This window comes from Chionomys nivalis, chromosome 23 (genome assembly GCF_950005125.1).
Source record: "Chionomys nivalis chromosome 23, mChiNiv1.1, whole genome shotgun sequence".
Taxonomy (NCBI): Eukaryota; Metazoa; Chordata; class Mammalia; order Rodentia; family Cricetidae; genus Chionomys; species Chionomys nivalis.
In genome coordinates this window covers 44,630,211-44,653,358 of record NC_080108.1, presented here as the reverse complement: position 1 = coordinate 44,653,358, position 23,148 = coordinate 44,630,211, and the positions used below count along the sequence as shown (strand labels likewise).

General features: G+C 47.9%; 2 protein-coding genes across 2 annotated transcripts; one reads left to right on the top strand and one right to left on the bottom strand.

Annotated features, from left to right (window-relative positions):
- Nucleotides 1-821: 821 nt before the first annotated feature.
- Ceacam18 (CEA cell adhesion molecule 18) lies at nt 822-6,439 on the top strand (the record flags this gene model as incomplete). Its single annotated transcript, XM_057756035.1, is given in 6 exon segments — nt 822-990; nt 2,990-3,160; nt 3,163-3,201; nt 3,204-3,227; nt 6,340-6,381; nt 6,384-6,439. Coding segments are annotated over 6 exon segments (501 nt in total), but the record flags the coding sequence as incomplete, so codon positions are not given.
- Nucleotides 6,440-12,072: 5,633 nt separating this feature from the next.
- On the bottom strand, nt 12,073-22,212 carry LOC130865160 (sialic acid-binding Ig-like lectin 12). The gene is made up of 7 exons (XM_057756034.1): nt 21,783-22,212; nt 21,319-21,588; nt 21,098-21,145; nt 19,749-20,006; nt 18,685-18,778; nt 18,253-18,334; nt 12,073-12,261 (listed from the first exon to the last, which is right to left on the bottom strand). Exons 1-7 carry the CDS (start codon nt 22,210-22,212, stop codon nt 12,073-12,075), a joined length of 1,371 nt encoding a protein of 456 aa, XP_057612017.1.
- Between the last annotated feature and the right edge of the window lie 936 nt (nt 22,213-23,148).

Below are 23,148 nucleotides of genomic sequence, written 5' to 3'. Positions count from 1 at the left end.
ATGTTAACGGATAAGTTGTATTAAGGTTAAGAAGCATTTTATAGATAAGTGATAAGTTAGATTAAGGTTATGAATTGGTTTTATGTATTAGGATTAGTAGGATTAATAACTGTGATATTGAAGTGCCTGTGTGTTGCCCATTATCAATGCCCCATGCCTATTAAGATTGTAAACCCCACTGATGCATTGGATATTGAAGTTGCTAGTAGTAACCTCCCAGTTTCCCCTGGGGATACCGAAGAGCGCAGGAATCCCATTAAACCTGGATATTTTTAATTTGGCTTGTTGTGATTTCGCTTGATTAGAATTTTTGCATCGGCAGAGAGCTCACATTAGGAAAAATTCCTAACGCTTTCAGTTCTCCTGCCTCTGCTTCCTGAGTGCTAGGACCATAGCTGTGTGCTGCTACAGCTAGTTTATTGTCACATGACTTCTGTAGGCCAGAACTCCGGGCATTGAACTAGTTGAGCCTCTGCATCTCAAATGTGCTGGTAAGGTCTGTGTTCTCATGTGGAGACTTCTCTAGGGAACAATCTCCTCCTAACCTCCTCCTGGCTGGAGGATGAACTTATTTCTTGGTGTCTATACGATCATAGATCTAGCTATCACTGGGTTGTTTTATTTATATATTTTTTTGTTGCCATGACTATAGGACCAAGTATTGTAGCTCACTGTCGCAATCTCCTCCATGATAGCAATGGTCATGCCAGGCTTGGGGAAAGTAGCATGGCTGCTTTCTGTCTACAACAGACAGTTTCCACTGGGTGCTAGGACATAATTAGGGAGAGAACCAAAGGAAGGGCAGTGGGGACACCAAGTGATATGTGAATTCTGTACCAACTTTAGGCCGTAACCACATGAGGATTTCCCCAGATGGTAAGACTCTGGCCATCCACAGAGTCAGTCGCTATGACCACAATCTTCAGTGTGCCATAGAAGATTTCCCAGAAATACTTCAGAGAAGTGAGGTGATACCACTGAGTGTGGCCTGCGAGTTAACAGGGGAAGGGAAGCCAAGGGCAGACTCCAGTATGGACTGATGAGAAAGGTTGAGCCAGCCTGCAGTCAGCTTGGTGTGGTTAAAATCCCAGCTCTGGCCATTTAGCTCTGAAGATTCACTAATACCCTCCCCGTGGGGTTTTGGACTTCAGAAGAGGGATGTAATCCCCATTCGAGATTAGAAATGCCAGTGTGACTTTATTGAGGCGTATTGTTGTTGTTTGTTTTTAAGAGAGGCATGTGGGACTGGGAAAGTGCTGTCCTCGAACAATCATGAGGTTCTGGATTGGGATCCCTGACAGTTGCACAAATGCTGGGTGTGGTGGTGTGTACCTAGAATCCCAGGACTAGGGAGGTAGGGACAGATTGATAGGTAGCTGGGGCTCACTGGCTAGCCAGCCTGGCCAGAACAGACAAACTCTAGGTCAGAAAGACACTTTGTCCCTTTCATTTGTTTGCTTGTTTGTTTGCTTTGTTTCTTTATTTGCTTTTTAAAGAGAGAGAAAAAGAAAGGGCAAGGAGTTGGGTATGTAAGGTGGTGGGGAGGGTATGCGGAAACGCAGACAATCATGATCAGAATATATCGTATGAAAACATTTTTTCAGTAAAAAAAATTAAAGATGACTCAAGAGTGGTTGAGGAATGCATGTGATGTTGACCTCTGATCTGCACATGGAAGTCATGCATGTGTCCAGACCTTCATGCATATGTGTATAGATCCACCACACCACACAATTCATAAACACACACACAAAGAGGAGCAGATTACAATCAATCTTTTATCTTCAAATCATAATTTTGCCTTTTTATTTGCTTTTATTTATGTGTATATCCATGTTGATATATGTGTGTGTGTGTGTGTGTGTGTGTGTGTGTGTGTGTGCCAACAGAGGCCAAAGAGGGTGTTAGCTCTCCTGGAGATGGAATTACAATTACAAGCAGTTATGAACTGCCTGATGTGGGTGCTGGAAAACAAACTCAGGTCCCTTATGAGAACAACAAGTGCTCTTAGCCACTGACCCATCTCTTCATCCCCAGTCATGTTTAAATTAATATTTAGTTATTAACTTTCTAAAACCTTCATATCTGTTTGCTGACTTTGTTCTTTTCTTCTTAATTTAGGAATGTTGCCTTCACTTTTTATTCTTGCTCCAGTACACAGATTATACTCCCTTCGGCAGCGAGCTGGATTTGAAATTTTAATCTTGGTGTGGGATACAGGTCAGTGACAGAATCCCAGAATAGACTGCCCCGGTGAGGGACTGGGGTATAGCTCGGTGGTGGAGTGCCTGCCAGCATGCAAGAAGCCATGTGGTCCCAAGCACAGCAGCAATGACTACGAGGAACTCATCAACACCCACTCAGAATCTCTCAACCTCAGGGCTGTTTTACATTCATTTCAACTGAAAACCATAATCAGACATCTCAAATGATTTTCTCATTTTAGTTAGGACTTGCTCAGTGGCCCTCCTGTTTCCTAAGATGAAGGCTGTGGTACCATCTGCAGGAAACGAATTCACAGGAGGACAGATAACCTCTGACCTCCATGTGCCACTCACGGGTTTCAGGCTGGAACCAAGACTGGAACCCCCTAGACTGTAGGGACTGCCCTGGCTGCTGGCTACTGTTATGTGAACACAGAACTTGAACCCTCTTCCTCACCTCTGAGATTTGCATCTGTAAGATGGATCATTTCTGGGACCAAATGGCATGTGTTTTGTGAAATATGTTCAGAGCTTAGCTTGGTTCCTTTCTCGCATTTGGCGGGATGAGTTTTTCTGCTTTGCTGTATGCCTTTGGCTGCGGTGTGTAGGGCGACCAAGGTTTACCCCACAGTCGGTACAAGCACTCAGAATGGAAGCACCCATTAGTGTTTCAGTTGTCACCTGGCGTGGGCTCATTGCCCATAGTGGTACCTTGTGTCTGGAGGATGGGATGCCATCCCAGAGGGTCAGAAGTATAACTGTCTTCTCCTGCCCTGTCTTTACAGACGGACCAGACCATGTGTCACCGCAGACCCAGCCTGGTGTCTTCAATGCTGTGCTGACTGCTGTCACTGGCACCAGTGTGCAATCGGAATGTGCCTGTTTCTTCAGGCCTGAACCCAAGTGTCTCAGAGGAGAGCATGAGCTCCCTCTGTCCTGGGAGCAAATGGGCAGCTACGGTGTCCTGTGCAGACCCTGGAGACCCAGCTGGCCTTCTACAGGATGTCACCATTCAGAGGCCTCGTGAGTGCAATCACCATGCTCTCCAGACTTTCTAGGCGGTATCCATGTCAGGAGCCTCACACTCACTCACAGCCTCTGGTGACACGACAGGACCAGTGTTAGCACAGGACACCAAGACGAAGTTCTCAACACACAGAAGATTTATTTGCCCCAAAGGGACAAGGAGCAGGGAATAAGAGACAAAAACAGGAGAGAAAGAGTGAGGGAGAAGGGAAAGGAACAAGGGAGAGGGGGCTGGGTCTCTGTCTCTGGATAGAGAACAGACGGATGTGATCTCTGGGCAAATGGTAGTTTATAAAGGGAAAGGGGAAACCCCACGTGAGGATGAGGTGTTTAATTTTGACTGGACTTGTTAATTATGGTGGCCAAAGGGGGCTTTTGATTGCTGGACTTTAACACTTTGATAGCTGGACCTTGGTGGTCAGTCTTAGGAGGAGGAAGAGGCCAAATAAGGGGATAGACCTTGGTGATTAGCTTTAGGAATGCAACCTAACAGTTTAGCAAGGCCAGAGCCATGTTTGCTATGCTTGAGCCGGTCAGTGGCACCCTCCTCATCCTCTAAGGACCTGTCCAAATCTGCCTACTCTATTAATCATCCAGAGTCTCCAGTCCTGGAGTCAGAGCAAATTCTGCCAGATACAATGCTGACCAGCATTTACTTTCTGCGCACCAGCCACTGTCCTGGTCTGTGTGACCGTCCCGGCTTCCTGGCACAGAGAGTGATTCACTACCTCTCTCACACAAGTGAGGAAACCCAGCCCCAGGGAGTTAAGGAGCTGACCTAAGGCTCTGCTGCTGATGGACACCCTGACCCTACCGCGTTTGCCCTCCATGTGTTCATATGGCCCCTCCCATAGTGGGAGGTAGGGAGAGTCCAGACACTGCAGAAATAGATATTTCTTGTGGTTTTAAAATCAGGAACTTGGGGCAACTTTGCAAGTGAGGAAAGTACCGCTTTTTCCCCAGCAGATGCACAGCTCAGATGCTCGCTGGAAGGAGAGCGATGGACATAATCAGGGAGAGAACTAAGGGAAAGGGCAGTGGGGACTCAGTAAAGCGCCGGCTGTGTGAGCAAGAGGACCTGAGTTCAGGGTCCAGAGCCCGGGTGCAAAGGTCAATTGTGGTGGTGTGTTTGTCATCCCAGCACGGGCCGGGCAGAGACAGCGAAATTCCTGGAGCTCACAGCCGAGCCCACTTTGAGAGCTCCAGGCCCCTGGGAAAGCTTGTCTTGAAAACTGAGATGAGGTCAGATATTGTGACATTTGGGAGGCAGAGCGGGTGGATATTGTGCATATGGGAGGTAGAAGTAGGGTTGGGGGCCAGCCTGGTCTACATAGAGAGTTCTAGGCTAGGCAGAGATATACAGTGGGATTCTGTCTCAAAAAACAAACAAACAAAGAAACCCAACAAAACAAAACAACACACACAACTAAAACAAAAACAAGTGAGCCAATAAGATGGCTCAGCAGGGGGAAGTGTTTGCCTCCAAGCCTGACAACCTGAGTTCGATCTCAGAGACCTACAGCAGTTCAAGAAGAGGACGGCGCTCTCCAGGGGTCCTCTGATCTCCACACACAGGCAATAACTAAATGTAAGCTTTTTAAAACCCACATTAGGTAACACCTTAGGAATGAAATTTGAGGTTAACCTCTGACCTTCACGTGCATGAACAGACACATGCACATGTACACGTTACCTACACTTATATGCACTTGCGCACATGATCACACACACACACACACACACACATGTTCTAGAATCAAAGGACTCAGATTCAAATTCTACCCCTGCTACTAATGTGAACCAGAAGCAAGAATTCCACCATTTCCAAACTCAGTTTTCCAAGGTGTCATTGAAGGACAAGTCCGTCTACAATGGAGTGTTGTGATAAGCAAAACACCATAGGAAACTACCCCAAAGGTGGCCAGCCTGCCTGCACGGCCCAAAGAGAGCTGTGAGCTGATTCGGCGTGGCATGCGTATGAAACTCCACAAGTCTCTAAGGTCTGGCATGTGAGCAGTGCTTTGTGATGCTCTTCAGTGAGTTAGCGACCCCGTGTCATCAGCACCTTCATCTCCTCATCCTCAGGAACTAGCGTGTCGGCCGGCCACCTCTGCCCATTGTCACAGCTGTGACAGAAGTCAGCGTGATGATGGATGGATCATCTTGGTACCTGGGGTGAGGGAAATGCTGGTGTCAGGAGTGGCAGCTGGTCACACTGTGCCTACAGTCGGGACGCAGAGACGCTAATCTTGATGCTCGACTTACTTTTGATTCAGGCCAGGACCTCAGCCCCAGGATGTCTCCTTCCTCAGCCACAACTCTCTGGAAATGACCTCTCGGACAAGTCCACAGCTGTGTCTCATTGGTGATGCTGTGTCAGTCAAGTTGACAATATCAAGAATCACGTCCTCCCATCTGCATGTTTCATTGTGTGTGTGCATGGCGTGTACGTATAGAGGGCTGCCGTTCGCTGTAGTGCGCCTGCAAGGCTGCAGACCAGCTCTGTAGCCTTCTCCTTCCTCCTTAGCATGGAGCTCTGGTCATCAGGCCTGCTTGGCTTTACTCGCTGGATCCCTGGTACCCGAATAGTGCTTTGTGCATAGTGAATACTGATGAGTCTTTGAGGAAGCCATACACAGCTCAGTGTGCTGTTGGTTTTTGTCAACTTACACAAACCTAGACGTATTTGGGAAGAGGGCGTCTTAACTCCATAAGATTGGCCTATAGACAAACGTGTGGGACATTTTCTTGATTAATTATTGATATGAGAGGTCCCGGTGCACTGTGGGTGGTGCCACCCCCGGGCCGCAGGTGGTCCTGGGTTATACAGGAAATCAAGCTGAGCAGATAACGAGGAGCAAACCAGCAAGCCTGTGCTGCAGTTTCTAACTCCAGCCAGGTTTCTGCTTGAGTTCCTGTCCTGACTTCCCTTCACGATAGACCCTTCCTTCTCCAAGTTGCTTTTTGTCATGGTGTTTTATCACAGCTAAAGAAACTCTGACTCAGACGGTGGGTGAAGGGTTGAGCTGATGGGTACGGTGTCCTGATGTCTTGTTGTCCTCTCCGTGCAGGGCCACTGCCTGCTGCCCACAAAGTTCCCTAATCTCAGGATCCTTGATAATATTTATCATCATATTGGCGTCCCTGGGCAGCCCTATGTCTGTGGAATCCTGGTCTACACCCTGATTATGTTTTGTTCCATCAGGTGACCATTGTCCTACATCATGGGGTCAGGGCTGGGCCTCATGACTCAGGAGATGTGGCCAGATGGAGAAACAGGGCAGAAACTGGACACCAGGCTTCTCATGAGGCAGATAAGTAGATTTCCTGCACCAGTAGCTGGTGGGAACTAGAGGCAGACGCTGGAGGATGAGAAGATCTGCCATGCTTTTGGCAGAGTAGGCCACGTCTCAGCTTCAGCGCTGCCAGGCTTATAGAGACCTGGTTATTTGAGACATGGGGAGTCAGGCTTTCCTGTGCATGGCAGGGTGTCAAGCACTGGTCCTGGCGCCAGACCACTAGATGCTAGTAGGAACACCCGCCACCACTGTAGTTTAGATAGCTCAAAACATCTCCAGGCACTACAAAGGTCAGGGTGGGGACACAAAACTGCCCTGGCCTTGGTACTGAAAAAGCATGGGATAAAACCAGACTCTCTGAACATGGCGGACAATGAGGGCTGATGAAAAGCCAAGGACAATGGCACTGGGTTTTGATCCTACTGCATGAACTGGCTTTGTGGGAACCTAGCCTGTTTTGATGCTCATCTTCCTAGACCTGGATGGAGCGGGGAGGACCTTGGACTTCCCACAGGACAGGGAACCCTGACTGCTCTTTGGACTGGAGAGGGGGGGAGGGGTGGGGGGAGGGGGAGGGAAATGGGAGGCGGGGAGGAGGCGGAAATATTTTCAATAAAAAAAAAACTGAGCTGGGCAGTGGTGGCGCATGCCTTTAATCCCAGCACCCGGGAGGCAGAGGCAGGCGGATCTATGTGAGTTCGAGGCCAGCCTGGTCTACAAGAGCTAGTTCCAGGACAGGAACCAAAAGCTACGGAGAAACCCTGTCTCGAAAAATTCAAAAAAAAAAACCTACCCTGGTGCTCTGGTATGAGATTCAGTATTAGAGATGGGGCTGGAGGGATGCCACAGTGGTAGAACTCTGCCACGGAAGAATGGAGACTTAAATGCATATCCTACAGCTATGCAAAGACCATTCATGGGGGTGTGTGCGCCTGTAATCTGAGCACCAGAGGATGTGCTGGCAGGGGTGTTCCAGGGTCTTACTGGTCAACCAACAGTCTAACTGAAATCATAAACTCTAGGGCCATGAGAGACTCCTAAAAGATGAGGGTAAGCTGGACACGCTGACACACACCTTTTATCCCAGCACTTGGGAGGTATCAGGCAGGCGGGTGCTAGGCCAGCCTGGTCTACACAGTGAGTCCTAGGAGCTAGGAGGTACATGATGAGAGAGTGGTGTTATAGCGGCAGTGGACGGTGGAGACGGTGATAGTGAAGGCAGTGGTGATGGTCTCAGCCAGCTTTGTGTTCCTCTAACAAATGCCTGACTCAATTAGCCTATAAAAACGAAGATATATCTTTGATCACAGTTTTAGAACTTTCTGTTCATGGTCAGTCACCCCCATTGGTACTGGACCAGGGCCAAAGCAATACATTCTGGCTTCTGGCCAGAGTGGAAAGCAAAGAGAGAGCAAGGAGCGAGGCTTCCAGTAACCTGGCTTACTCTCACTAGGCCCTTAAGGGTTTCACAACTCTCAATACCTTAGGGGCTAAACCTCTAACGTGTTCTCTATAGAGAACATTCTAGGACCAATATGTAGCAGAAATTATGGTGACAGTGTTGGCACCACTGATACTGATGTTGGTGATATGGGTATGGTGACAATACGTAAGAAAGCTGTGGGACCAGCAGGCCACATCCTCCATGGCTTCTGCTGTGCTCCCCTTGGTTGCGAATGAGTTTCTCAGTTGAACGTCATATTGTGTGGGGCAGCAAACAGGCCCGCCTCCCTCCGTGGCCGGCTGGGATCTGGGATTGTCAACTGGAACGAAGCCTTGTTTGGTTGGGTATTTTACCACAGCAACGGAAGTGAGACTAGGAAGGTGGGTTATGCTCATTGTTCCTCTGACATGAAAAAAAAAATTGAAACTAAAAACTATGGTTGGAAATGCGAGGGACTCTGGGCATGGAGGTTATTAAGCCCCAGGGTCATCTCTTCCATGGAGGTTAAGCCCAGGGTCACCTCTTCCGTGGAGGTTAAGCCCAGGGCCATCTCTTTCACAGGCACATGTGTGGGAAAGAGTCGGGTCCCTTTATCTCTTTCCCAGGACTTTAGGAACACAAGACATGACTTCTCCCTCATTTCCTCCCTCAGGAGAAACCAGACCTAAGAGTCCACGGCAGACCTCGAGTTCACCCCAGCTGGGCAAGGAGGTGAAGGAGAGAAAGGGAGAATAAGTCTCCCATGGGGACCGACTGAACTGAACCAGTACAGGGTCTGGGGAGGGAACCAGTCATTCTCAGTGAATAGAAGAAACCAAGGCTTCCAGACGAATTGGAAGACCCCATTGGGGACCTGCACAAGGGGTAATATCACGGGCAGCCTGGCCACTAGAAGCAGCATCTGCCAATCAGCCCTGGCCATGCTGGGTCAGGGTGGTATGAGAGCTCCAGGCTCTAATCGCAGACATCACCACCTCTAGTATTTATGGCTCCACGTCCTTTCCCGGACACTGGGTAATCCTGAAAGAACCTGGAAGATGCCTAGCTCAGTGTTGCCAATGGCGAGAAATTAAGTAATTTTGAGTTCAAACAACTGGTGTCAGCTGCTTAAATGTGTCCCCCTCCCCAGGTTTAGGAGGTGCACCGACAAGAGGGGCTTCCAATGAGGAAGGCTGGTGTCTTCTAAGTCATAGGGAATTTGCACAGCTACATCTGATATGGCCACAGAGCCACAGAGATGACATCAGAGACAGAAAATACAGATCAGGGACTAGAGAAGGAGTGTGTACTACGCTTGCAGAGGGCTTGAGCTGGGTTTCCAGCACCCATGTTGGAAAGGCTTACTATCACTGTAACTCCAGTTACAAGGGAATCTGAACTCAACAAGAACTGCACTCCTCTCTCTCTCTCTCTCTCTCTCTCTCTCTTTCTTGAACATATAGATAAATATTTATGAAAATATGTGGCATATACCTGTGACTCCAGAATTTAGAAGCTGAAAGGAGGAGGCTCAGGAGCTCAAGGTCATCCTCAAACATATAGCAAGTTCTAGGCCAGTCTGGGATACACGTGACCCTGTCTGTCTCAGTGAGTCAGTGCTCGATTGCTGTGCAGAGACACCATGGCCATGAGAACTCTTATAAAGGAAAACGTTTAATTGGGGCTGGCTTATAGTTCAGAGGTTTAGTCCATTATCATCATGGCAGGAAGCATGGTTCTGGAGAAGGAGCTGAGAGTTCTACATCCAGATCAACAGGTAGCAGGAAGAGAGAGTGACACTGAGCCTGACTTGAACTTCTAAAACCTCAAACCCCACCCTCTGTTATGTACTTCCTCCAACAAGGCCACACCCACTCCAACAAGGCCATGCCTCTGCTATAACACTCCTTATGAGTCTATAGGAGTCATTTTCATTCAAACCATCACACTATCTCAAAAACCCACAAAAGTATAGATTAATAGCAGTGATAGGTATAATATGTACAGCACACATACAGGTTTAGTCCAGTTGTATGTTCACATGAAAGTGAAAAAAAATGCAAAATATATTAAGTATTACCAGTTTTTCCTCCTATGTTAGTTTTTTTCTTTATGCTTTTTATTCTAAAGTGGTTTTCCTTCACAAAAGACATTCATTGTTTTTTTTAAAAGTCTGGAAAAGGACACTTCGGGAAGCTCCTCAGCATCCACAGTATTCTGTCTGCCACTTTCTCTGAGCTGTTTTCATCAAAGTATTCAAAATAGCAAAGCAGAGTTGAATGGTGTCTCTGTCAAATGATCAGTCTATAATCTATCTCTCATCTATCTATCTATCTATCTATCTATCTATCTATCTATCTATCTATCTATCATCTATCTATCATCTATCTATCTATCTATCTATCTATCTATCTATCTATCTATCTGTCTGTCTGTCTGTCTGTCTGTCTGTCTGTCCGTCCGTCCGTCCGTCCGTCCGTCCGTCCGTCCGTCTGTCTATCTATCTATCTATCTATCTCTTATCTATCTCTCATCTATCTGTCTATCTCTCATCTATCTATCATCTATCATCTCTCATCTATCTATCTACCAATCACCTATCTATTTATCTTACATCTACAATTATCTTTTATATCTATCTTCCATCTACCTTTCTATCACATCTATCATCTATTTATCTTGTTTACCATTTTATATATTATCTTCTATCATCTATTTACATCTACCTTTCTATCATCTATCTATCATCTATTTATCTATCTTATGTCTACCATATATCTTTTATATATCATCTTTCTATCATCTATCTACCATCTACTTTTCTATCAAATCTATCTATCTAATCTATCTATCTGTCAATCATCTATCATCCATCCATCTATCTATCTGTCTATCTACCTATCTATCTATCTAATCTATCTATTATCTACTTATCTATCAATCATCTATCTATCATCTATTTATCTATCATCTATCATCTATCATCTATCTGTCTGTCTGTCTATCTATCTATCTATCATCTATCTGTCTGTCTATCTATCTATCTATCTATCTATCTATCTATCATCTATCTATCTATCTATCTATCTATCTATCTATCTATCTATCATCTCTGTCATCTACCCATCTAGTTTCGGTTTGAATGTAGATGGTCCATGCTGGCTTATATATTTGGATACTTGATACTCAGCTGATGCCAATATTTTCTAAAGCCACAGAGCCTTTCAGACATGTGGCCCAACTTGCAGAAGTAGATATCTGGGGCTGGGCCTGGAAGATGAATATCTACTTCTGGTTCTGGCCTGAACCCACTGTTTCCTGATCCACCAAGATGTGTGGAGTCTCCACCGCATGTACCCACTATCTTGAGCATCACATTGCCCTGCTCACCATGAAAGTCTGAAACCATGGGCCAGAATAAACCCCTCCACCCTTCATGTTTCTGTGTTTGTCATCAAGATAAGAAAAGTAACTAATACATACAGCATTGAAACTAGAAAGGGGACTGTTTGGGTAGAGAAAGGGAACTAGTAGCTAACAGAATACAGAAAGAAGAAGGTAACAGGGACAAGTAAGGTCAAAGTCCATGATACACTTGGAAGAAAATATAACAAAACTTCTCATGGTGTAAATGATATGTGCTAATTTTTAAACAAAAATTAAATCTAGAAAACTAACCTAGGGACTGGAGAGATGGCTCAGTGGTTAAGAGCACTGGCTACTCTTGCAGAGGACTTGAGTTCATTCCTAGCACCCCTGTGACAGCTCACAACCCTTCGTAACTCCTATTCCAGGAGATCTGATGACCTCTGCAAGCACAAGACATGTAAGTGGTGCACAGACATACAAGCAGGCAAAACATCCACACACAAACAATCAAAATAAAGTCAAGCTTTGGTTTCCTGGGCACCAGTGGTTGCCAGAGCCTGGGAATCGGTGGACAAGGAGTGCAGGGCATGGGCGGTAGAAGAACTCCTGTGCGATGGAGGAATGGCTCCGGAGTCCTGTGCACACAGACCTAGTGACTCTGTCCTTCTCCAGAGCCAGCCAGGATCCGAGTCTCTCTCACTCTCTATCTGGCGTAGCCATATTCCGCCAGCCATGGTCACAGCCATGCAGGTTACTTGTGGAACTTTATCTCTGAGTACTCAGTGGTGGTGTCCTGCTGCCCCTGTGGGCTCTTGGGCTTCATCTCACGAAAGCTGAGGGATGCATAATGTATGTCTTCCTCTGTGGCTGAGGATGCTGTCTCAGCTGCGGAAGGCAGGGGTTCAGAGCTGTTGTCTGCCTGGGGTTCAACCAGAGGACTCTGTAAAGAGAGGATAAGAGAGTCAGAGTAGGATGCAGGGCCTTTGAGAGCCCTCATCCACTCACCTACATACATTTTAAATTTTAAATGACGTGTGTGTGTGTGTGTGTGTGTGTGTGTGTGTGTAGGGGTGTATGCGCATGTGGTGCAGTGCCCACAGAGTCCAGAAGAGGGCATCTGATTCCCTAGAGCTGGAGTTAAAGGAGGCTGTGAGCTGCTGATGTGGGTGCAGGGAACTGAACTTAGGTCTGCTAGAGCAACACATTCTTGTGACTACTGGGCCTGTTTTCCAGGTTCCTGTGTGCATTTTTGTTGAAATCTTTCATTCCTGCTTTCTCCATGCATGAGCACCCAGTCTTCCTAGCTCCACCAGTAAGATATTATTTTGTCTCTATTTTATATAACTGAATATGAGATGGAAATAGACAAGCAACTCGTACAGACTCCCTGGCAAACCTGGTGCACAGCTGCCCTTCTAGACTCAGGAGACAGAGGCAGGAGACTCACTTCAAGTTCAAGGCCAACCTGAACTATCATAACAGACCATAAAGAGAAACCCAAACCAAAATCTCAGTCAAAACCATAATCCAGTTTTTCTGACCCCAACATCCAGTATTGTGCTAGGAACACATGTGTGAGATTCTGAAGTGGTGCTTGGATAATCCAAGGTGGAATGGATGTGCCAGTCATAGGACCACGGCCTCTTTTATTACATATTGTTGGTTTTTTGAGACAGGGTTTCTCTGTAGCTTTGGAGCCTGTCCTGTACTCACTCTGCAGAGCAGACTGGCCTCAAACTCAAAGAGATCCTCCTGTCTCTGGCTCCTGAGTACTGGGATTAAAGACGTGCACCACCACTGACCAACAAGACAATGCTTTTAATTAATACATATAACCCAAGGAGTGTCCAAGTTTACCCTGCCTACATGTACTGTTGTAAAGTAGTTTTATTTATTTATTTATTTATTTTGTGTGTGTGTGTGTGTGTGTGTGTGAGAGAGAGAGAGAGAGAGAGAGAGAGAGAGAGAGAGAGAGAGAACAGGTAAATGTAGTACCCAAGGATATCAAAAGAGCTACATGGATCCCATGGAGCTAGAGTTACAGGCAGATGTGAGCTGCCTGATGTGGGTGCTGAAATTGAACTTGGGTCTTCTGAAGGAGCAGAGAGCACTTTTAAACTCTGAGCTCTCTTGCCTACCTTCAAACATACCCAGGACATTAACAGTCATCTAGAGTAGGGCGAAATCATTGGACACAAAGTCTATTTATAATAAAGTGTTGAATAGTGTGGGTGATGTATTGAATAGCCACATTTTTTTTTACAGGTCAGGCGGTGGTGGCACATGCCTTTAGAGTACTGGGAGGCAGAGGTATCTCTGTGAGTTTGAAGCCAGCCTGGTCGAGAGAGAAAGTTACAGAATAGCCAGGGCTGTTGCACAGAGAAACCTTGTCTTGAAAAGAAAAAAAGGAAAAGAAAACCTCATGGTCTTGGGGCCATAGACAGGAACTTGTTGTACCACATGCTGCAGGTAACCAGACAGTGCGGCAGATAACCACAGCTCAGACTTAGAAGTATGGTTTCCACAGAACGGGTTTTGCTTTGATGTGATGTCAAAGCTAAAAACTTCTAAGCTGGGCTGGCAAGATGGCTCAAGGGGTAAAGATGCTTGCTGCCAAGCCTGATGACCTGAGTTCAGTCCCTGGAACCCACATAGTGGAAGGAGAGAACCAACTCCTGAAAGTTGTCCTCTGACTTCCACATTTACACCCTGGCTTGCTTGTGCGTGCGCTTGCGCACACACGTACACACACAAACACCCAATAAATAAACAAAATCTTAAAAAGAAAACTCATAGGTCTAAAAGTTTATAACTGGAAACATTGTGAGCCTGGAACATTTGCACCCAAACACTCAATCCTTGTCAATCAGAAAATGGTACACATAGAGTTGCAGAAATGGCTCTGAGGTTAGGAGAATACACTGCTCTTCGGGAGAGTCAGAGTTCAATTCCCAGCATCCACATCACCTGTAACTCCAGCTCCTGGGGATCTGGCTCCCTCTTCTGTCCTCCGTAGGTACTGCACTCAAGAGTGTGTATTCACACGTGTAATTAAACAATAATAGTATTGTGGAAGGGAGGGAGGAAGGGAGGGAGGGTGGGAGGGAGGGAGGGAGGGAGGGAGGGAGAGAGGGAGGGAGGGAGGAAGAAAAGGAGTTTGTCCTTTTGTAACTGTTTCGATTTTTGTTATTTTGCACTCCTTTTTTGCCCCAGACTGATTCCTCTAATCTCGTCACCCTCAGAGATGGGCGCCTCTCTCCTGTTTGCTCAAGGCAAACATCTGAGTCAGCTTCCGACCTCTTTCACTCGGCATCCTCCATCTCCTGCCCACACTTGTTCCCTTCCTTTCGGCTTCATGAGCTACCTACCAGTCAGTCCAGATTCCCTCCACATTATCTCCAGTCTCCTTCCTAAGCCTCTGCCTCTGTTCTTCCTTTGTGAAAGGTTTTCCTGCCTGCTGCATCCAGAGGCATCTACAAAAATTAGAGTGTTCTTTCTCCATGGAGGTTGCAGTTAGGTTGTTCCTTTTTGCTCTTAAAGTGGTTTGCCCAGACTTGATTTACACACTCAACTTCTCCAAACTCACTTCCTGTAGAGGAGGCCCAGCTTCCTTTGTCTTTTCTCACAGCCCTGGGGGCCGCTTTCTCACTAGCTGGCTGCTCCTGTTTTTGAGAATTGGTGCCTGTTCCTCCCTCTACCTGGAATAATCAAATGGCAGAATCCAGTCTCCCTCGTCACTAACCAAAACCACAGTCAACCTACAGAAAATATTTAGAAGCCATGCATCAGGCAAGGAACTAAGAATCAGAGTTGATAAAGAATATCTCAACAACAAACAACCCCACCTGAAAAATAGACAAAGACCTCAAGTGGACATTTCTCCAGAAAGATATACAGAAAAGAGATATTCATTATTATTATTATCATCATCATCATCATCATTATTATTATTAGAAACTGTACAGTAATCATCATCATCATTATTTTTATTAGAAAATGTACAGTTAAACCACAAAGAAATAACACCTCACACTCATCAGGATATCCACTATTAAAATAATACAAAAGAAAACAGAAAATAGCCAGCGTTGATGGAGAAATGGGATCCCTTGTGTACTTGAGATGAAATGTAAAATGGTTAGACCACCGTGGAAAACAGTATGACAAGTTCTCAAAAAATGAAAAGTGGAACTAATGACCCAGCAGCACAGACACACAGCTAAAATAATTGAAGCTGCAGTCTTGGTCTTTCACATTTCTGAGTGTGCGCATCACAACAGTGAACACACAGAAGAAACTCAGAAGTTGGCTGAAGGAACTGTGGAATACGCACACAGTGGAATATTACCAACCCTCTAGAAAGATAAGCAATCTTGTAGTATACTACCACATGACGGATCCTGAGCACATGTCTTCAGTAAGGAAAAACAGTCACTAAAGGACAAATACAGTGTGGTCCCATATAGCAGGTATCTGCAGGAGGTGGGGGCCAGGGGCTTGGGAAGCGAAGGCTGGGGAAACAGTGGGAGCTGTCGCTCAGTGTAAACTTCTAGTTTTTCAGTATGAAAAAATCCTAGGCATCTGTTACACAACTGTGTGTGCGGAAAGGACAACAACAATGAGTTTTGTGCTACATGGGGTTACCAAATTCTAGAGCACCGATGACAGGGAGGGAGGGAGGGAGGGAGGGAGGGAGGGAGGGAGGGGATAGATAGGAAATGAACTAGTATACAGCCTATCTTCCCAGCAATAAATCTTTTACCATATTCATACATTGGTCTTTGTTGTTTGAGTTTGTTATAACCACCTCTGGCTATAATAAACATGACTGAGCTCAGGGTTCTTTAAGGATCTTGAAAGATGGGTCCCTGGCACCTGGTCGGCTGGCTTCTGTGTATGGACACAGTATTTCACTAATAGATGGAATGATGGGACCTGAACAATGTCTCAGAGACAAAATTCTCGCTGTGTAAACAAGGAGGTCAGAGGTTGGATCCCTAGAAATGACATAAATGCCAAGTGGGTGTGGTGGCACACCTATAATTCCAACTTTGGGAAACAGAGGTAGGGGCTCCCTACAGCAAGCTGTCTATTAGACAAGCCGCCATATCAGCGATCTCTGGGGTTCACTGAGTGGCGTCGCCTCAATGACAAGGTGGAAGAGCCAGTGAGGGTGATCCCTAAGATCGACCTCAAGCTTCCATTTGCACGAGTATCCGCATGCATGCACTCTCTCTCTCTCTCTCTCTCTCTCTCTCTCTCTCTCTCTCACACACACACACACAAGGAAAAAGAAAAAAACAAGGACACATGGAAGTCTACTACTTAAAGCCCTTGCAGAAGCAATAAGAACTTCACTGAGGTTGACCTGAGGTTGACAGAGACAATTCCAAGAACAGAGCATGGAGAGGCAGTATTCACTGAATCTAGGAAAAACTCAAAGGATCATCAAGGCTGGGAGATGGCTCAGTCAGCAAAGAGCTTGCTGCATGGTCCTGAGGACCTGAGTTTTATCCCCCCAACCCATTATAAAAGGTCAGAGGTGGTCTGTAGGCATATATCCAGAGCTGGGAGGCAGAGACAGAAGGATCCCTGGGGTGCCCTGCCAGCCAGTTCAGCCTAATCTGCAAGCTGCAGGTCTCAGGGATGGCTCTTGAGGAGCAACACTTAAAATTGACCTTTGAAACACACACACACACACACAGTCTCAGTAACTGATACTTCGGCACCATCTTAATTTGTATCTGAGGCAACTTTCCCATTTTACCATGTGGGGTTGAGGAGTTTGGGTCTTTATGTTCTAAACTAGTCAATAAGTCAATTCCAGCCCACTGTTCGTTTTTACAAATAAAGTTTTATTAGTGCACAGCCATAGGCGTCAGTTACATGTGGCCTATGGTGCTTTTCATGTTACAGCAGCAAAGCTGAGCAGCTACAGCATCAGTCCACCCTCCCTAAGCACTTTTTGAGATAATACTATATTCAGTGGGGTCCAGGAACAGTTATTCAAATGCGGAGGAAGTGGATAAAGCTAATAATTTGGTCATGGTAGCAGACAGAGGAGGCCAAGGGCTAGGGAAGCGGGAAGAGAAAGAGGAAGAAACACACTGAGAGACAGAGAGAGACACCAAGAGAGGGAGAGTTAGAAGATGAAAGAGAGGAATATAGAGAGAAGAATAAAAATAGGGAAAGAGGAGGAGAGAGACAGAGAGAGGAGATAGAGGAAGAGGAGAAGGGAGGGAATAAGAGGCACCCAGAGAGAGAGAGAGAGAGAGAGAGAGAGAGAGAGAGAGAGAGAGAGAGAGAGAGAACAGACAGACAGACAGATGGAGAAATAGAGGAAAAGAGGAAGAGACAGAAAGAGAGGGGGAAGAAAGAGAAAGAGGGGAGGAGGAGGGAGAGACCCAGAGAAATTCTAAGAGACAAAGGGAGATGGGGAAGGGAAGATAGAGAGAGGAAAGGGAAAGATAGAGTTAAAGAGAGAAAAACTAAAAGAGAAAAAAAAGACAGAGGGATAGAGAGAGACAAAGGGAGGAACAGAGACAAAGGAAGAGAAGAGGAAGAGAGATGGAGAAAGAAAGAGAGGGGGAGTTACAGAGAGAGAGACAGACAGACATGTTCCCCCCCCTCTCTCTCTCTGTCATGGCAGGAGCCAAAACGCAGAGAGGGTCCTGCAGCTTGGTATCTTGATGAGGGAAACCGGATGAGAACCCATGAACTTGAGGTAGAACAGGAGAAAAGGAGAAAGATGAGCCGAGCTCTCCTCCCTTCCTGGTCAGAGAACAAGCAGGGAGGACAAGTCTGCACTGTCGGATTGGGGATGGACTAGAGAGGTCTGCTCGCAGGACACCCAACTTGGGCCACACTCATTGGAACAACCTGGGATCCATCTTAGGGGTGGTGTCCAGGCAAGAGGATGCTGGTCACTCACCTGAGAAACTGAGCCCTTGAGGGCGTTTGGATCTGAAGGTCCCACAGCTGATCTGGTTGGTCTCCTCCTACAGGATCTCAACCTGGGTGCAAGGACACCAGGGAACCTCTCAGTGTGGGCAGGGCAGGAGGAGGTGCAGCTGGCATTCTCCCCCCACACTCTACTTGCAATTAAGCCACCGGTCAAGGTGGCCAGTGGTCCTGTTACAGAGGTTCCTGTGTTGAAAAGTGGCTCCCACCATCTGGGACAGTGGGGCCTGAGGGTTGCAACACTCCCAAGTCCCCCACACAGACCACATGCCTAAACCACGCTCCCCCTGACCTCAGGCTCCCCACCTGCCCAGGTCCCCCTCTGGGCCTGGGCTCAGGGTCAGGTACCAGGTTTTTCCCTTGTCACCCCAGGTTCTCTGTCCCCACTGACACTGATACTCACACCAGGAAGAAGATGCTGCAAAGCAGGAAGAGGAGAACTGTGGCTCCGGCACCCACAAAGGCCCCCATTGTCACTTCAGATAAAGTTGTACCGCCTGGAGATAGAAAACCCTAAGAGACCTCCTCTCTTCTCCTACCTCCCCTAGCCCCTGCAGGAAGCCGGGCCTCCTAATTTCCTCATCCCTAGTTCAGATGCCAGAACCTGACTGGAAGGGACAGATGGAAGGACCAGAGATGGCAAAGGGGACATTAAAAGGCTAGGCAGCAGTTTGTCTTGATTTAGTTTGGTATCTTGTTCAGCATAGGATTATTTTGCGTTTTTATTGGATCATTAAATGTTTCTCCATATACATTTGTACCTGGGCTTCAACCCCACTTTCACAAACAGGTAAAGGAATATTTCATCACCGCCAGATGTGTGAAGAATATCTGTCATTTCAGCTATCTCTGAGGCTAAGTCAAGAGGATCTCAAGTTCAGGGGTGTTTGGGTTAGAGACTGAGTTCAGTGACTGCCTGGGAAACTTGGTGAAACCCTATCTCCAAATAAAAATTAAAGAGGGATGGAGATATAGGTCAGCTGTTCAATGCCTGCCTAGAACCCCTCAGTGAGGGACCAGCAGTGTGGCTCAGTGGTAGAGCCCTGCCTAGAATCCCCCAGTGAGGGGCTGGACCACTACAGGTTGACTACTGAGGTGTTTCGCATTTGTTTTTATGCTTCTTTATTTTGGTTCAGTTTTCTCTTGAATTTTATACTCTTGGCAAATGCCCCTTCCTCCTGGCCTAGAGAAGCAAGGACCTTGTGTGCACAGCTCACCCATCTAAGTCCCAGCCCCTCTCCTCAGGATTTGCTGCATCCTAGGATGACTCCCCTCCTCGACCCGCACACCCTCCCTGTCGCAGGAATAAGATAGTGAGACCCTAAATCTTTACAGTCCTCACAGCTCAGCACAACCTGGAGCTCAGCTCCCCTGTGAAGCTAAGGGAAGACCGCAAGCATGGGCCTGGTATTGACCTCCTCCTGCCACCTGCCTCTGCCCCCTCCCACCCCACCCCCCGTCACTCACGCTGTAGATACAGGCTCAGGGAAAAGTGCTGGGAGCCCAAGGTATGCTGAGCTTGGCAGGTGTACACTCCTTCATGCTTAAGATGTACGGAAAACAGCTCCAGGAGCCCAGGTTTGGACAGCTTCGAGGGGCACAGACTCAGGTTATCCAAGGTCCAGCTCAGGTTTGCAGGGGGATAGCTGTCAGTGCTACAGAGGAGGCGTAGAGACTGGCCCTCAAAGATGGGAAGAGATGAGCCGTTCTCTGGAGTTATGGATTCTGTAAAGAAAGAAACAGAGCCAGTGTGATGAGATTAAGAGAAGGGACCCTAGAGTCCAGAAAGGGGGACTGACACACCGATAGGGAGGAAAGGACAGGAAAACACAAACTTTTTCTAGCATCACAGCAAGAATCTAAGCTTGTTTTATTTCAGCGTGAGCTGCCTGACCATACGCCTCAAAATTGGAGAAAACGTGTGATCCAGGCATATATCTGGAACTGATGATGAGAGTCGGACAAATGTGTGGGGGAGAAAGACAGACAGACAGACAGACAGACAGACAGAGAGAGAGAGAGAGAGAGAGAGAGAGAATTGAAGGCAGTGTCTCAAGTAGCCCAGACTAGCTTCAAACTCATGATGCAGCAAGAATGACCTGAATGACCACCATGCCCAGCTTATGTGGTCGTGGGGATGGAACCCAGCCAGGGTTTTGGGCTTGCTCACAAGTGTTTTTTCATCAGTTGAGCCACATTCCCTGCTTTTAGTTTATTACTCAGTCACACACTTGTGGTCATAGATACAAGACCTGTTCATTGTTGGTGGCAGAATGAACACCCTCCCCTTATTGCTCATTGATATTAGAAACCCACAGGACTGGATCCATCTGTGCGGGGTACTGCAGTCATGGAGACCAAAGATCATCTCTGCTACTGACATCTTGTTCCTCTCAGAACCTCAGGGGGACAAGGCCAGGCTCTGCCAGCTGATGTGAACAGGACACTGATCACCTACAGTTTGAAGACTGAGCGTCTGAGAACAGAGTGTGTGTCCTCAATGTCTAACCATGTAGCTGTGTCTCTGCACAAGAACCCAGAGCACAGCTTTGGGGGCACGCAGACAGATCCATAAGTGCGGAGAAGGTCCTGGGTGGGGTGGTTCTGCTGTGTGCATGTTACCCTGTGCCTGTGGTGGTCAAGGCATGTGCAGATCTGGGGGAGCGAGAGGTGGACACTGACTGGTGCCTTCAGAGAGGATGGTCCGGTGGATCCTCAACAAGGAGCCTCCAACTCCAGGTGAGCTCAGGATGGGGAAGAATAATTCCTGTCTGAGCTGAAGAGGTGCCGTATCTCCTACCCAGGAAAGCTCTTACCTGAGTCAGCTCCTTGAGAGATGGTCACAGTCAGATTCTTTGGAGCATCTAAGAGAGAATGACAGAGTGGACTCATCAACCACCGTCCGGCCCGGCAGCTGTCTAGGTGGGTATGGCAGGGGCCCTCCATCCCGACACGCCCCCTTATCAGGATTTTAGGGCCCAGTATCCAGACCCTGACCCCACCCTGGGGACCACTCTGCCACCCAGCGCAGCCTCACATGACACGTTGAGACGGATGGTCGTTCTTGTGGTCACACCAGCTCCAGGCAGGGTCACCTGACAAGTGAGGTTGGTGTCATGGTCCTGGGGCTGGGGGGTGACAGTCAGCACTGAGGAACCAGTGGTGTTGGTGCTCAAGAGTGACACAGAGGTACCAGTCCAGGAGAAGGTGGGGGACCCACAGGCCCAAGGCGCAGAGCAGGTCAGGTTGCTGGGACGGCCAGCCTCCAGGGTCTCCGGGATAAGGATGTGGGGGGTGTTAGTGAGGTCTGGTGAGGAGAGGGGAGAAATGGAGGATCAGGATGGGGTGAGGTGCAGCGTCACAGGAAGCCCCAGCTCTGACCCAGCTTCTCCCCTGAACCTGATGCTCAGACCCACTACTCCCAGGACGGAATCCTACCCCAGGCCTGCCCGGTGGCACCCATGGCTTTCCCTGGTGGCTTCTCTGCAAGCCCCGCCTGACCTGTCACTTGCAGAGTCATCATGTTCTTAATATAACTAAACCTCGCTTTTCCTCTCTCCAGGCGAAAGAAGTATGACCCCGCGTCGTCCTTCCTGGTCTCTGTGATTTTCAGGGAGCAGTTTTTCTTCCGTGGTTCTCCGAGCAGGGAGAATCGGCCCAGGGTCGTAGACAGTGCTGACCGCTCTGGGTTATTTGTGGCCACTGGGGGATCCTGCTCTATATTGGCTCCCTCCAGAAACCAGTATCCGTGAACTGGGTCTGAGTCAGTCCATTCCTCCTTGCGGTAGGTGAACTTACAGGGTACCTGGATACACAGGCCCTCTTGCACCACCACAGTCTTTTCCACATCCAGGCTGTAACCCTTTATGGCCTCAGTCCCACCCTCTACCTCCTTCATCCCCCAGAGCAGCAGCAGCCACAGCGGCAGCATGTCAAGCTGAAGCTGCAGGGCCACCACAAGTCTGACTCTCTGGGCTCTTCTCTGAGGAACTAAGAGATGCAAGACCTGGAGGAAGCCCCACCCGAAGCAGGGGTGAGGCCAGGACAGTGGCTGCCTTGGGAGGAGGAGCTTCAGACCCGGGCACTGCCAGGGCCCTTGGGCCATGAAGATCAGCTACCCACCACCCAGATCTACTGCTGAGGCCGAAGAAGGCAACTGCCTCTTTCAAATTCACCCATACAGGGCCTGATCCTGTCTTCTTTCTCTCTGTACTAACCTTGGGCACTGTGTGACATTTCCTACCCAGAAAATGGATTTGTTTCATCCAGAGCCCCCAGAGCCTCCCCTGAGGCTGATGATACTGGTGGAGTTGGGGGTGAATCTAGGGCATAGAGGAGAAGAGGGATTGGGAGATGCAGACTGGGGAGCAACCAGCCTCTCCTCTCTCCCTTAGCAGTTTGTCATGGGCACACCCTCTGAACAGCGACCTGGGCTATGTTCCCAAAGCACCACTGTCCAGTGGGAGACGGATCCCAGGCCCCTGGAGCATCAGTGGAGGAGCCATAGATTGAGTGGACAACAGCTCGGAAGGGGTAGATGTGAGCATTCTCCCTACGGAAACCCACCAAGGGCTCTGGAGACGCAGCTCTCTCTCGTGGAGTGTCTGCTCCATATGCGCAGATGAGCATTTTTCCTACGGAAACCCGCCAAGGGCTCTGGAGACGCAGCTCTCTCGTGGAGTGTCTGCTTTACATGCGCAGATGTGAGCATTCTTCCTACAGAAACCACCAAGGGCTGGCTCTGGAGATGTAGCTCTCTCATAGAGTGTCTGCTTTACATGCGCAGAGCACTAGGCTCCACCTCCAGCACCATACAAACCGTGTGTGGTAGAATCTGCCTGCGGTCCCAGCATTTAGGAGTCAGAGG

Excerpts from the sequence above, each read along its gene's own strand:
- LOC130865160 (XM_057756034.1), bottom strand. The coding sequence starts at position 22,212 with ATGCTGCCGCTGTGGCTGCTGCTGCTCTGGGGGATGAAGGAGGTAGAG. Across the intron at positions 21,146-21,318 it reads CATCCGTCTCAACGTGTCAT|ATGCTCCAAAGAATCTGACT; the intron begins GTGAGGCTGCGC and ends ATTCTCTCTTAG. Across the intron at positions 20,007-21,097 it reads CTCTCAAGGAGCTGACTCAG|AATCCATAACTCCAGAGAAC; the intron begins GTAAGAGCTTTC and ends CTTTCTTTACAG.